The sequence below is a fragment of the Aphelocoma coerulescens genome, chromosome 19 (genome assembly GCF_041296385.1).
Source record: "Aphelocoma coerulescens isolate FSJ_1873_10779 chromosome 19, UR_Acoe_1.0, whole genome shotgun sequence".
Classification (NCBI taxonomy): domain Eukaryota; kingdom Metazoa; phylum Chordata; class Aves; order Passeriformes; family Corvidae; genus Aphelocoma; species Aphelocoma coerulescens.
Genome location: NC_091032.1, coordinates 7733749 through 7748514, shown reverse-complemented (window position 1 = coordinate 7748514; position 14766 = coordinate 7733749). Strand labels below are relative to the sequence as shown.

The 14766-nt window shown below is 49.2% G+C and overlaps 1 protein-coding gene across 5 annotated transcripts; it reads right to left on the bottom strand.

Moving 5' to 3' along the window:
* Positions 1–121: 121 nt before the first annotated feature.
* P2RX5 (purinergic receptor P2X 5) lies at positions 122–14681 on the bottom strand. Of its 5 annotated transcripts, none has more exons than XM_069033710.1 (12): positions 14515–14681; positions 7494–7644; positions 6999–7118; positions 6143–6218; positions 5718–5814; positions 5279–5359; positions 4664–4802; positions 3937–4073; positions 3575–3668; positions 2987–3052; positions 2563–2645; positions 123–2165 (listed from the first exon to the last, which is right to left on the bottom strand). In XM_069033710.1, the coding sequence occupies exons 1-12, from the start codon at positions 14565–14567 to the stop codon at positions 2090–2092; spliced, it is 1173 nt and encodes a 390-aa protein (XP_068889811.1). In that variant the 5' UTR covers positions 14568–14681; the 3' UTR covers positions 123–2089. The 5 variants fall into 5 exon arrangements, with proteins under 5 accessions (XP_068889810.1, XP_068889811.1, XP_068889808.1 ...); XM_069033707.1 differs by lacking the exon at positions 14515–14681 and adding an exon at positions 10363–10573; XM_069033708.1 differs by lacking the exon at positions 14515–14681 and adding an exon at positions 10363–10573 and having other exon boundaries at positions 124–2165; positions 7047–7118.
* Between the last annotated feature and the right edge of the window lie 85 nt (positions 14682–14766).

The window sequence follows — 14766 nt, the reverse complement described above, 5'->3', positions numbered from 1 at the left end:
GTGCAAACGTTCTCTTCTACAATTGCCATCAGTAAATGACACTGTCACAGGTGTTTGTCACTGGTCACCAGAAAAGCCACTAAAGAGGATAATTCCATCACCCACCATCCAGGTAATGCCTTGCCTATAGCCCTGTTCCTGCAAAAATAAGTGATTCATTGACTTGCTTACATCAGTGTATCACCAAGAGAAGGTGCTGTGACCTGAAAAAACACTGTACAGAACACTCTCAGGGAGCAGTGGCCTACAGTGACACATTTTATTGCTGAACATGAAACACAAGAAGGAAAAAAAAGTCAAAGTCAAGAAACGAGCTCCTGAGAAGGAATCTGGTTATGTTTTATTAACAGCAGGGGTTGTAGGAATTGTGTTACACAGTATAAAGAAAGGAAACATTCTAGGGGATCTGGGAGGCCTGAAGACTTAGATTCAGGAAACAGCTTTAGTCCTCCAACAAGAGGATGTTTTGGCAAGTTAAAACAATGGTTTCAGCAGAGCACACTCAGCTTTGCACGTTAGGAGGAGCTGCTTGGTCGCCAGGAGTTGTGCCAGGCCCTGATGTCACATGGGGGGTTCACCATGTGTTTCACCATCCAGAAATTACTCAACTCGAATTCAACCCTGACAGTCAAAAGCCTGGGCTGCCTGTGGTAACTCTCGAGCAGTTCCCCACGTGGTGACTTGTGTTTGCCTAGAGGAAAAACTTCTGACATGGAGAGAAGGTTTTAGATGAGATTAGAGCACCAGAGGTACATAGCTTATCCTAAATTAACTCTGCTGTTTAATTCTACTTTCTAGCCCCATTTTTGTCTCAATACACAGAAGCAGAGGGAGGGAACTAGACTGGGTGGGGTTTGCTATCAGTGACTGGGTTCAGAGTTTGCTGCTGCTAACAGAGGTGAATTTTAATTGAGGATGAAGCTGTACCTCAGAGTAACCACCTTAAAGAAGTTAAAGCAGAGGTGGGTGCAGCTGCTGGTGCCATTTGTGCAGACACTCGATGGCAGCAGCTCCCTGAAGGCCACGCTCAGATGCTGCAGCAGGAGCCCTTTAAATTTTGTTATTCAAAGAGTGCACAGACACATTTAATCTTCATCAGGACAGCTCCCAGTCAGTGGTGATGGGGCAGCATTTACAGAACACAATGATATTCCATAAGCCCTTTTCTGAGATTACATCCCCGCTTGTATTTCCTGGAGGTTACTGGTGTTGAAGTAGCAGGCAGATGTCTTCTAAATTCCCCTGCTGTTGGTGTATTTGGAGGAAGCTGACAAGGCCTGTGTCACTGGCAGAGCTGCTCTTTTCAGTCTGCAGCACAGCCCAGGGTGCTGTGAGAAACAGAAGCATTGAGTGCCCCATCCAGATCTCCCCACCACGAGAAACCAGGAAGTGATGCAGGAAGGACAATCCTGAGCAAATGAAACCAGGCACTGAACCAAGGAGGCAGAACCTGTGCAGGTGCTTCCAGGGCCACGTTGCTTTCCAGTGCATGAACCCCCCATAAGAGTGACTGTCCCCCCTTGCCTCAGGTCCTGCAGGGTCACAGCCCCTTCCCCAGCTCCAAGAGCTGCTCCAATGCCACATTTCCCTGCACTTCCCGAGCAGAGCAGTCCTGCTGCTTCACACCTGATGTCACATCAGCCAGGCAGGAGCTGGAAGCGGTGGCTGCCAAGGCAGCAGAGCAGGAATTAGGTTGGATTTCAGCTTCAGCCCTTCCCAAAGTGCCAGTGGTGGTTCCCATCACAGCTTTTCTGCACATGGAAGCAAAGCACAGCCACAGGACAATGCTGGCTATTGGCATAAGTACAGATATATCTATCAGTGGACATGAAAACATTCCTTTGGTGCCTTCTTTGTCCTTTTATAAAAATCATTTTATAAATCCATAGTGATGACACACTGTTGCAAGCTCAGGACACCAGAGAAATCTTAGGGAAGAAAGGCAGTCTTTAGAGGAGGCTTTTTCCTCTGGGAATCCTGATAATAGTAGGCCTGATCTGGGGTATGTCCACCTCCCAGTGCTGGTGTGGTGCCACACCTGTGTGGTTTTCCTGGAGCACGAGTCCAGCTGGCAGAGCCATTGCTGTGCCTAGAGCGTGCCGAGCTGGTCTGGGCTCTGATTCCCGTTCAGCGTAGGGCTCGACAAGGACTTCCTGGAACTGGACCTGGGGGAACAAGCACAGGTGGCAAAGAGGATGAGCAGCCTGGGTTTGTTTCAGGAAGCAAAGAGGTTCCCAGCCAGGCCTGTCTCACCTTACCCCAAAGGCCCCTCCACACAGTGAAAGCTCCAGATCTCAGTTTTATGAGGCTGTTGGAGCTGCCCCAATTCCACCCTGGGTCATGAGGGACCAACAGCACGAGGCCATTGCCAGTCCAACCATGACACAGCAGCTCCCTCTGCTCCCCAGCTCACTGCAGCAAGGAATACAGAGGGAGACAATAACTTGGCCAAACTCATTTGGAGGAATTCATTTCCCTGGAACTGTGCTGCTGTACCTCCTCCTATTTCTATCACTCATAACAAAAAGCCATGATTTTTAACACAAATCCAGGCCCACTTACTTCACTTCCTCGTACTTTTTGCCTCGATAAAAGTTGCTCTTCTTGATCAGATACAGCAGCACCAGGTCACAAAAGAAAGCTCCCTGCAAAAGGAAAGAACTTGTGTTTTATCTTTGAAATGGGAGAGGAACTGTTCTGATCTCATTAGAAATGAACATTAATTGAAGAATAACTTGGAGAAGCAGTACTTTCCTTCATTCTCCATGCATTTCCTGGGGCATATATATATTATATACCCCCTGTGGAGGTGTTTTAGGTGCCAGGTACATTAATAAATGCCTTTAAGACAGGACACAGACACATCTGGCTGAGTAGTCAGAGCAGTAAAGATTCTGCTGGAAAAGATTTCAACACCCCATCCCATTTTCATCCCATTTGAGGTCTGGGTCCCAATATGTTACTTTAAGACAGAACATTCACTTACAGCTCCCATGAGTGCCAGCCCTGAGCTGATATTGATAATGGTGGGAATGATGTTAAATTTCCCTGCCTGGAAGAAGAAAGGTCATGAAATCACCACTGAGAGAACAACTCACAAACAAACTCAAGGGTGTGGTACTACACTGGGGAAGCTGCTGCTGCCCCATGGGTGTGTTTTGTTCACAGGCACAACCACGGGGGATTTGCAGTGAACAATCTTGGAGGCTGAAGGTCTGTGTGTCTCAGATCCAACTGTCCTTGGCTGCATTTCTGAGCTGGCATCATCCCTGGATTAGGTTTCCTTTTTCTCTGCAGTGCTTGCACATGGAAAACAAGTCTCTGGGGCACATTTACTTCTTCATGTAAAGCACTGGGCTTTACATGAGCCGGGTTTTAAGTAGAGGAGTTGCAGGCTCAGCTGCACTCCAGGTAATCTCTCTTACACAGGGTTAGCTCCACATGGACAGATGGGAAAAGCCCTTTCCTACAACAAGGCAGAGAGGCTGTCTCACCCCAGAACTGCCTTCCCACTGAGAAATGTCCCCACCTTCTTTCTCTCCAGGCTCTGGGACATTCTGGCCTGGGGCCTCACCTTGCCGTTCACCATCACATCGAAGCGGATTCCGTACGCTTTAATGAGCGTCCGGTAGTCGACCCCCTCAGCATCCCGGTAATACTTGGCAAACCTGGAATGCAACAATGCTGGGTTTAAGTCCACCTGCCCCTCTGAATTCACAAATCTCTCCAAACAGATCTGTTCCCTTAGCAAAATGAGCTTTAGCCTGCCAGAAGCACTCCCTACCTCCCTCCCTCCCTCCTCTGCAGCACTCTGTGCTTGGCTGGAGCAGTGGCTGGTACAGGCTTGGTGCCACTCCACTGCCAACCTCCAGCACCTGCAAGTCCAAGCAGCCCAGCCCAGCTGTGGTACTGCATTGTGCCCTCCTCTGTACCCACCTGAAGTTGTACCCAGAAGAGATGGATGTTTCTGCAGACTTGTTATCCAGCCGGCTAAAAGAATAGTGAGGATTACATTCAGAAGGGGCTTTATCAAGATCACAGTTCCATTCAATCTGAATTCCTATCACACCACCCTTAAAAGAGAGAGACAGGGTGAGTTGTTTAAGCTTAGTTCAGTTAAAGTGTCTTCAAATTTATCAGACCCTTGGGCAGGTTTTCCCCAGGGACAAGAAACAGCTGCACTTCTGGTCACAGACAAGGGGGCACACAGGCCTGGCTGGGCTGAGTTCAGGTGTGTGACATTAATCCCATTAGTACTCTACAACCCACTCTTCCCTGTGCTGGTATCCTGAGGCTTCTCATCCCAGGACATTGATTTCATTCCACACTTCAGTGGGGAAGATGATCTTTTATGCAGGGATGGAGTTCCAGGGTTCTGGGTTTAAACCAACAGTGTAGTAACACTGAAATTAAACAAAGAATCCCCAATGGCAGAGCAGCAGTTTGGGCAGCCCTGAATAGAAGATAGCTGACCCAACCAGCTCTTTTAGAGGACCCCCATTCCCTGGGGACAGGATAAATAGGACCAGCTTGACTTTAAGCACTGGCACCTCTGCAGTGCAGCCTGGACAGGAGGCAGCTCCCTGGGCAGTGACTCCTCACAGCCTCCCAGTGAGCAGTACGGCCAGCTGGGAACACACATGAGCCCGAGGGGCACTCCTACCTCCGAGGCCATTTCCTGGAAGTTGCCCCCAGCCCAGCGGACGATGTTCCCCAGCACGAAGATGGGGCAGTAGGGATGCTCCTGGCTGTAGCGACAGCTCTTCAGGTAGGACTCGTTGTCAGTTGCCAGCACATTCATCCTGCACATAGGAAACAGGGGAATCCACCTTGTCTCCCTCTTTTCTTGCCTTCACAGCCTACAAAGACAAAAGGCTTCTCCAACACCCTCTGTGCACACCAGCCTTGTCATCCTGCGAGTGTCTCTGCTGCTGGCCTGGAGAAAGCAGTCTGTCTCCCCAAAAATGACCTCCTGGCCAGAAAAGGACTTGGCCAGTTGAATCTGGGCTTGCATGGTGCAGGCTGCCATACTGCTTCAGGGCCACCTGGTTTTCTCAAGGGAAAAACAAAGGGATGCTAGAGCTGCCTATCTGAGCCCAGGACAAGAACCAGAACACGCACCTTTCTACACTGCTTTAGTTTGTTCATCTTGCAGCAGCAAAGGCAAACAAATATTTTTAAATTTGCCTTTTTTGCCAGCCTTGTCCAGGGACTTCATTTTTCTGGAGGAGGGGGAATATCTGTTGAGCAGGAGCAGCTCAGGAACCTGTGCACTTACTTGGAGAACTTAAACTTGGGGAAGCGAATGGAGTTCTTGATGTAAACAGTGAAGTTTTCTGCGCTGCCCAGAAGTGGTTTCCTGGAAGAGAAGGGTTTGTTCTCTGTCTTCGTACCCTGCACACATGTGAAATCTTGAATTGCCATTTTAGAAGCATCTTCATCCAAAAGGTTGGATGGCACCAGGCCAGCCGTGCCACTTCCCCCACAGTGCCAGCAAGGGGTTGGTGAGGAGTGTGCAGGTTCAGGGACCTGAGAGCTGGGAACAGCCAGGGAACAAAGCAAGGGGAGCAGAGGGCCAGTCCTGCCAGAGGGGCCTTGCAGAGCCCCCTCCTGCACTGAAGAGCCAACATTTGAGCAAGCATACAAGCAGAGGGGACACAGGAACTGCCCTGAGTGACACACAAGCCAAGCAACTCAAGTTTTGAAACAGGACATACTTGGGCTTGGATCTTTTCTCCACTGGGCACCAGGCCAGTACCTCACAAGTCCCTCTGGTGCTGTCCCTGTCTTTCAAACAACGGCCAGTCTTAACCCCTGCGAGCAGACATCACAGAAAAGGTCACACCGAGCAGTCACCTCCCCTCCTTGCCTACAGGGCACGTGAAAATAGAGGATTTTCCCTCTCCTCCCTGCTGTGAAAGGGCCTCTCAGCTGGAACAAACACCCTCTTGTTGTGTCTCTGAGCAACCCAGGGTTCCCTGGCCCAGCCACCGATGCAAGCAAGGCAGGGATCTTAAGAAAAGAAAGGAAAGAAAAGAAAGGCCTTGGTGCTCTCTGAAATCAGAGATCAGGGGGTGTAACCAGGCTGAGGCCTCTGAAGGACACCAGACACAGCACAGAGAGGACATTACCCTTCCCTTACCATTGCCAGCCACCACTGCTTCCCCTTCCAGGCAGTCCGTGTCCTTGTCACACAGGGCATCGGGAATGCTGGCACTCTGCAAAGTGGAAAAGGACACAAGGGACAGTGTGACAGGACACCAGAGCTGGAGGGGTGAGAAAGTGCTGCTGACGTGGGGTGAATGCTCTGTATGAGCACTAAAACCACGCAGCTGAACTGGTAACTGGGCGTCATGCAAATATATCCCACCACCAGGAGCACCAGGATTCACTCACACTGTCCTGGTTTTGGGTTCTGCTCAGTCTGGAGAGGGACAGACTGAAAAAAACCAACATTAGTACTCACCAAAACCAGGCAGGAGGTCACTTTGCTTTAAGATAGCCCTACCTTGGATCTAAGCCACCAAGTTCTCTGGCCCAAACCTGCCCCTGCACGGCCACCAGAGGACAGCAGTGCCCTGACCACTCCAGCTGTGCTCCGGGCTGTGACATGGAAAATCCATGTGCTCCGTGGACACAGCACTCCCTGCACAGCCAGAGACCTCCTCCCCCGGGCTCCAGCCCATTCCAAACATCCCTACAGAGGATGGGGCTCTTAAAAAGTCTCCTCTACCCATAACTACCCTGAAGTTGTTTTCCCATGGCCTTTCCTAACCCTGAGCAATCTCTGCCAGGTCTCATCTCCAGCTGGGAAGAAATCCAACACCACCTAAAGTCAGGAAGGCTCTACATGATCAGCACCTCTGGAAATTAAGACAGCTGAGCCTCCCAGGTTTACAGTAATCTCCCTACTGAGGTATTACACTACAGGAAAAAAACACTTGTTTTTCATCCTTCCTTTCTTTGTTGCTCCAGAAGTGTCCTCTGTCAGTTCTTACCCCTGGTTTTGCACGGGTCTGGGGGTCAAGGGGCTCAGTTCTTCCTACCTCAGGACACGTGTCTTGTCTCTGGTTTGGGGTCACAATCAGATTTGTCATGACAAAGAAGACGCTTTCACCCTGCAATAAACAAAGAGTTAGAAAACCTGGTTTACTTTTAAAATACTTGTAACAGGGAGGGTGCAGCTCTCTGCAGAAGAGAACAACCCCCCTCTCTCCAGAAGCTATTCAGGCTGAGATACAACATCACCCTTTGTGTGGAGATTTGTTTGGATGAATTCCCTCACGCTGTGGGTGCACACACAACCATAAGAGCCAGCCCACGGTCCTGGGGGGAGGCAGAGCACCCCAGCATCTCAAATAAAAAGTCACAGCAGAAAACCCCTTCCAGCATTACTTCCTTGTATCCCAGCTCCAGCTAATTCACAGGAAAGACCTGGATAGCTCACTTCAGCACCCACCCGGGCAGAGACAGGAGCAGGGGGTGATGCCAACCTGGGGAGGGATGACATAGTCTGCAACATCCCACAGCCTCTCCCCCAGCTCCGAGGTGTTGGTGAAGGCCACCCCTTTTAGCTTGGTAATGACAGAGCTCTGGAGGGATGTGTCTGTGTCCTGGTAGCCTTTCTTGACAACAAACACCCACCTGTGTGAACACAGCAGCGTTAGATGTGGTCAGGGAATGAGTAAGACAGAAATTCACACCAAGGTCAATACAAAACATGCCAATGACACCAAACCGTCTGTAAGTACTACTGCTAATAAAGGATAAACTCTTGGACACAAGCTGTGCTTGTCAGCAGGGGAGAAATGAGTAATATCAGGTCATGAAGTAAAAAACCAAAGCCTCCCACTTCTGTCTGTGCTACACTCAGCAACCTCAGAAAGACAAAGGAAAAGCAGGGCTGTGGTTCTCAAGATGAAAAACAATACAGGCTGTTGCAGGGGAGAGCGTGGTTGGTTTCACATGTGCCACTGAACTGCCAGTCAGCAACAGAGCACGGCTGGGGAGATAAAACTCCTGCAGGTGAGCTGGGTATTCCTCACAGAAACCTGGAGGGAATGTTCTCAGCTGGATACAGGGTCTTTTGTAAGCCATTGTGAAAAACGAGGTTCACTCTCCTGTGAGAATTTAAAGGGTTTAATATAAAGACAATAAGAGACACATCAAATAAAGCAGAGGGGTAACGGCCGGGTGCCTTGGTGCTCTGCCAAGAGCACACCTGATGCCAGAGGTCAGTCCTTTTTATACCATTTTTACTGTCTGTTCTTCATTCATATTAAAACTTTTCCCGGAGCTGTTCTGCATGGCCACTCCTTGGTTCCGCCTTTTTAGAGCAGGCGTAGTCTTCTGCCTCGTGGTTTTATTTCTCTTGATTCTTGGGGTTGGGCCCGCTAGGCAAGAGTCGATGGTAGGGTGGATTTCTTAATTCTCCAGACAGACAGGGCTGATTGCAGCTTTGGGCCTCTTCGTCTCTCCGGGCAGAGCGGCGAGAGCGGCTCTGGGCTCTCCTGGCCGCCTGTTCTCCGGGCAGAGCAGCCTTTGGGCCCTTTTGCTCCCTGGACAAAGTGTTGATCAGCAGCTCCTTGGGCCTCATCCTCTGTTCACTTGGAGGTTATCTTACGTGCTCACACTTGCTAACATTCTTGCTAAAAAGAGAGAAAACTACATCCACACAGTAAAAAGCATTTCTAACATTATATAATATCTACTTTTATACTTTGCGAGAAGCCAATATAATACATGTTTATAACACCACTGTGATGGGAACAACCTGATTGCACCCTGGGAGAGCTGCTGCCTTGCCAAGCAGTCCAAGGGAAGGCTTTGCTTACTTCTCCCCACTGGAAAGCAGCAGGAGTTCCATTTCCCTGGGTGAAAACCTCTGGCTTAAATGAAATGCTTCCAGCTCCCCCACAATACTGCCAAAATCACCTGCCAGGACAATAAACCACCCTTGGAGAAGCTGAGGGTGCTGGGGCAGGTTGGGAGAGGGAGAGAGGCTATTTCTGTGGCACAGCTCCCTTTTGCAGGGCTCTCCTGCCCATGAGGAGGGGAAGGGGCTGAGCAGCACTGGCAGCACACAGCCCTTCACCTGCCACGTGTGACAAACCTGCACATTAACATTCCCCACCCTGGCAGTTTCCTACTTTTCCCAAGAACACTGACTTCCTCTCCCAGGAGAGCTCAGAAGCAGACCCTTGCCTTTTCCACAGTGAATCAATGAAGGAATGGCAGCTGCACCCAAGAAGTAATCCAGAAGATTTTGATGATCCCCACCCCAAGCCAGCCTTTGAACAGGAACATGTTCCTGTAAGCCCCAGCCACAAAGGAGCCACTGCAGGGACCATCAGTGACAGTGCCAAGGGTTTGCAGGAGGCAATAGATGCCAAGGGAGAAAAACAGCCATTCCCTGTCCACACTGTATCCCTCTTAGTCCTTGGCAGGGTTATCCACAGGATTCCTCCTTCAGCCAGTCCATGCCAGACTGCTGAGGTTTCACTGGTGCTCTGCTCACTAGAGCAGGTTCTGGGGCTGCACAGCTTTCTATAAATACACCTGGCACATAAAAATGACTCTGCTATATTTAATCAGTGGAAACACGAGGTGTGGGAAAGGTGACGGGACTCAGAAGCACAGACAGCGAGGGACAGACAGTAAGGGAACAGAGTTGGCTGTCACAATCCAAAAAGCCTCAGAAACTCAGGAATCAACAGCACAGGCTGGATAATTCCAGGTCTGAGCCTGCAGGGACGATCCCTGTGCCCATTACACACCAGTGTGACCAGCCTGCTGCAGAACTGGGCCTTTCCCGAGCTATTCCTGAGCCAAGCCGCCCTGCTCTGAAATGAATGCAAGGCAGCCGACATTCCTGCTGCCTCAGCCCCCACAAGCCTGGCTGCTGCAGCCCACTCCAGCAAAGAAATCTCCCACTTTCTGCTTGCTTCCCTTCCCTCTAGAGATGAGCAGGTCATGGTGCTGTGCAGAAAACCCAGGTGTGCCTCAAGGCTCAGCAGCGTGGCCATTAATGCCCGTTGTTCCTGATGAGTCTGGTGTTAAGGTTTGGCACCATTCCCACAAGATATAGAAATAAAAGCATAAATAATGCAGTACAAAGCCATAGTCACTGGGTCTATTTTTAACCTGAGCTTAATCTGAAAGGGAGAGCTGAATCTAACCATCCCTAGCAGGTGAAAAATCAGCTATAATCTACTAGACATTACAAAATGCAGGTGTATAAACCTGTCTAATTACCTGCATTAAAATCAGGAGGCACAGCTATGCAGAGTACCCTAATCCATCTTTATCACAGCAAAATTCATCTTTATCCCAGCAAAACATGAAGCAGAGAGTGATTCTTACCCCACCAGGTAAGCCAGGATGGAGAGCTGCACCACTCGGTAGAGGACCCCGACCTTCTTGTTCTTTGCAATGACGTATTTCTCCGTTTTATAATCAAAAAGAGACAGAAATAAAGCCTTCCAAGCCACCTGCCCCATGCTCCCGGCTCGCTCGGTGGCTGGAGCAGGCACAGCTCGCACCACCCACACGTGCAGTGCACGGAAACCTGACACACCAGCCCTGATCTCCTCCTCCTCCTCCCTCCCTCCCTCAGCTGCTCTCCGGCAGCAGCTCAGTCAGAATCCAGCAGCTGCACTAAGTCACATCCTTCCTGAGCTGCTTTTCAGCTGATTCATCCCTTGGGGAAGCCCTTCTCCCCGCTTAGTTTTGCCCCCAGGTTTCATTCTCTCCCCCTCCAAAATGCCCAGAATGAAATATATTCTAGTGTAAAGCCATGTTCACACAATCACAGAACGTGCTGAGCTGGAAGGGACCCACAAGAATCAGCGAGTCCAACTCTTAGCCCTGCACAGACACCCCAAAAATCCCGCCCTGTGCCTGGGGCATTGTCCAAAAACTCCTGAAGCTCTGTCAGGTTGTGAGCATTCGCTGGGGAGCCTGTTCAGTGTCCCACCAGCCTCTGGAAGAACCTTTTCCTGACATCCAACCTGACCCTCCCTGACACAGCTGCAGCCGCTCCCTCGGGTCCTGTCACCGGTCCCCAGAGAGCAGAGCTCAGCTGCAGCATCCAAGGGGACACAGCTACAGTCCCTCACGATTTCTTAATGATTAAGGTCTTTCTTCAGCCTTTACAGGATGACAACACATTGGGTTAAATTTTTGATTTCTTAAATGTTTGCATGAGCAATGAGAACCAGGGTCCTCGACAGTCACCCAAAATACCTGCCTGGCTCCCACACCTTCACACCCAAACCCGAACTAAGAAACTAATGAATAAATTCTGCATGTGCCTGAGGGTAAATCAATGATTTCCAGGAACTGGACCTGGGGAAACAAGCACAGGTGACAGGATGAGCAGCCTGGGTTTGTTTCAGGAAGCAATGTGCGCAAGAGGTTCCCAGCCAGGCCTGTTTCACCTGGCCCCAAAGGCCCCTCCACACAGTGAAAGCTCCAGATCTCAGTTTCATGAGGCTTTTGGGGCTGCCCCAATTCCACCCTGGGTCATGAGGGACCAACAGCACAAGGCCAGTGAGAGTCCAGTGACACAGCAGCTCCCTCTGCTCCCCAGCTCACTGCAACGACGAATTACAGAGGGAGCCAGTAATGGCTAAATTCATTTGAAGGAACATAATTTCCCTGTAATTGACCTTTCTTTGCCATTAACAGTTACTGTGCTCCTGTATCTCCTTTTATTTCTATTAGTCAGAAAAATAAAGCCACTGCCTTGCACAGCTCCCTTCCCTGGAAAAATCATTCTCATGATCACAGGCTTTATGAAAATTTTGTCCTTCGTCCTCCTTAAATTCCATGTTGAATTTAAACAGATGGATCTGGTTTTTAATGAAGTTGCTCCAAATCACAAGAGAATCACAACCAGCGTCATAAGGAACAAAACACTGATTTTATCCCTCATCCCAGAGCCATCCCTAGAGTTTCTCTGCAAAGGGAAAGAAACCTTTCTCCAGCACCAGCAAAACTAGAACACAAACCTGCCTGTGGCCTCCTTGTAACCTGGTGGCTGCCAGAGCAGCCCTGCCCTGAGCCTTTGTAATTCTTTACCAGGTCACTTAATCTGAGAAAGGATTTACACTGTCAATTAATCTGAGAAAGGTTTAAAAAAACCCCATTCCTTAGAGCGAGAAATGTTCTGCCCCAGGTGTGGCCTGAAGGTGTAAACTACATTTGATCACTGAAATTAAAACAAGAAAGCGAAGGTAAAACTGTTATTTTCTTGTGGTTTTGTAGGCATCAAGAAGAAGCACTGGTGCAGTAGCTGTTTTGGAATAAAAAGTTTCCATTTGTATCAAATGTGCCTCAGAATACTGCTCAGCACAAGCCCAATTTTTGCTGACAATGCTGCTGCTGCAAAAAATTTAGCTCGTGGCATGCTCTTACAGGTGTTGTTTCTATCACCTCTTTTTCACCACCTTGATTTTCTTTTCTTGCCTGGAAATCAAGTCTACTGCTGGGTTTGTCAAAGTATCTGTGGGTGCTCAAATGAAAGCAGTTTCGTTCACAGCAGGGGGATAAATAACCCAACAAAGCCTGATTGTCATCAGTTAAAGATAAAAATAACCTAGCATCTCAAGGGACAGAGGTTGAATCTTCTCTGCAAGGTATTTCCCTTTTTGAGTTCAACATCCTGAATTTCCCATGAAAAAACACCCCCAGTTCTGCTCCGTTCCCTCAAAGGCTGTTTGCTCAGTCTGGGAATTCTCCCAGGGAGGATTTCTCCTCCAGGACTGAAACTCCTCCTTTCTCATTTTTTTCAATTCCTACCATGCCACACCTGTACCTGTACGTAATTCCTCACACTGCTGACAGTGATTGCCTTCTCATAATTCACACACACTCATAGGATACACATCCCTGTCTGCCCAGACTGCTCCTCATCTACTTTTCCTCCACCTGTCAGTGTTAAGCTTCCCTGGAGTTTATCTCAGCCTCTAAATGCCACCTGAAGGGACTGTGAAAATTAAACTTTCAACCTCTGCCCCGATCTGGGGGCATTTGAAACGCTGCAAGGTCGCATCTGACGCTGTGGCATGGGAAGATTTCAACATCAGCCCAGTCATATCTTCAAATTACACCCAAACAGAGCACGTGCTTTCCAGGCAGTGGCAGACAGCCCTGGCCAGGACAGTCGTGATTCACCACAGCTGCTGAAGTGCCGGGTTTGGGCACTTCTGTTCACTTCCCGTGCCAAATGATCACCCCCAGGCACCGATTGTCCCCGTGGTCCCCACCCTGCCCTCCACCCTGCTGCCAAGTGCTACAGAACCCATCGGCTCCCGAAGGCTGACTCAGAAATGCTGAGACATTTCTCCAGCACTGAAATGCTCCTGCAGCAAATGTCTGAGTGATGCAGATCCATCTTCTCTTAGAAACAGGCGCCAGGGCAGCTACTGAAATAGCAGAGTGATGGGGAGGAGGTAAATAGGAGATTTGGCAAGGAAATGAAAGGAGAAAATGCAGAGGTCAGCTCTCCCCTTTAGCGGTTTGTTGTCACGCTGTCATACTTGTCAGTCAACATCTACAAAAAAACAAGGTGAAGAGTCAGACAAGTTGAGAGAGGAAGTTCCTTCAGACCACAGCTCATGCCCACAGAAATCAGTGACATCAGGTATGAGCTGCTCTCTGAAGGTGATGGGTTCAGGTGCAAGAACAAAGAAATATGTGCAGCTCGTGGTGGAAAATGCTCTGTTCAGCTTCTCCTGCAATCCTGGCTGGGACTTGGCAGGGTAAATCAGCCTCTCTTTATCCTCCTAACCAGCACAGCTGCACACACCCAGCCACAATGGAAAGGGAACTTGTGGGAAGAGCTTCTGTCACAATCCACAGGAGCACCCAGAACTGTCTGAAGGAAGAGAAGGGAAATGGGAGAGTGCTGAAGTTGAAGAATATATTTTGTCTTTGATTCAGCCTTTCATTTCCAGGAGAGCCATTTTCAGCCTTTGAATGGGTTCCATGTTCCTCCCAAGTCCTGAATCTCCTATACAGAATGCAGGAATGTTGTCATTATTACCTGGGACATTTCTCCACTCCAGTCCCCCAAACCAAGAAGGGAAAGTGCTTGAGGAAGAGGATCAGAGGGAAAGGAAAAATAGTGCACATCTAATGAAACCAACCCATCACGCCCTGTTCTGTGGGAGAGCTGGCACTGAATCAGGTAGATTCAGTACCAGAAATTAATAAAAGTGCACATAAAACACTGCTGAGAGACTGAGTGCAAGGATAGCTGGACCAGCAGTGCTGTGCTGCAATGAATTTACCTCCTAAAGTCAGACAATAAAAGCATCCCTGGGAAATAAGAGAAGAATGTTGAATCAAAGCATGAAAGTTGAAGGGGTTTAATAAGAAGTGTATTCACATTAACCACTGGTTTAAAGGTGAAACCCTGCTCTTGAATACACCCAACAGATCAGTATTTACTTCTTGGATAACACAAAGACATGAAATTGGTCCTGGCTTGATACCTCTGCCAGGTCTTACCTTACTGCAAGTACTGGGGAGAAACCTTCATCCCCTTCCTTCACCTTCCTCATGGAAATAGCTAGAAAGAATAAGGCTTCTGACCTTTCCTCCCTGGAATTACCAGCTGGTAACTCCTTCCAGTCCAGGAAAACACAGCTACTATTCAGACTTGACCCCCAGAGGAAAAAATTTCCTGAGCAGCCCCCTCAGCCTGGCACCTGACCTCACCTGAGGTCTGCTCCAAACCAGTGTGACCCTGATGTTCTAAAC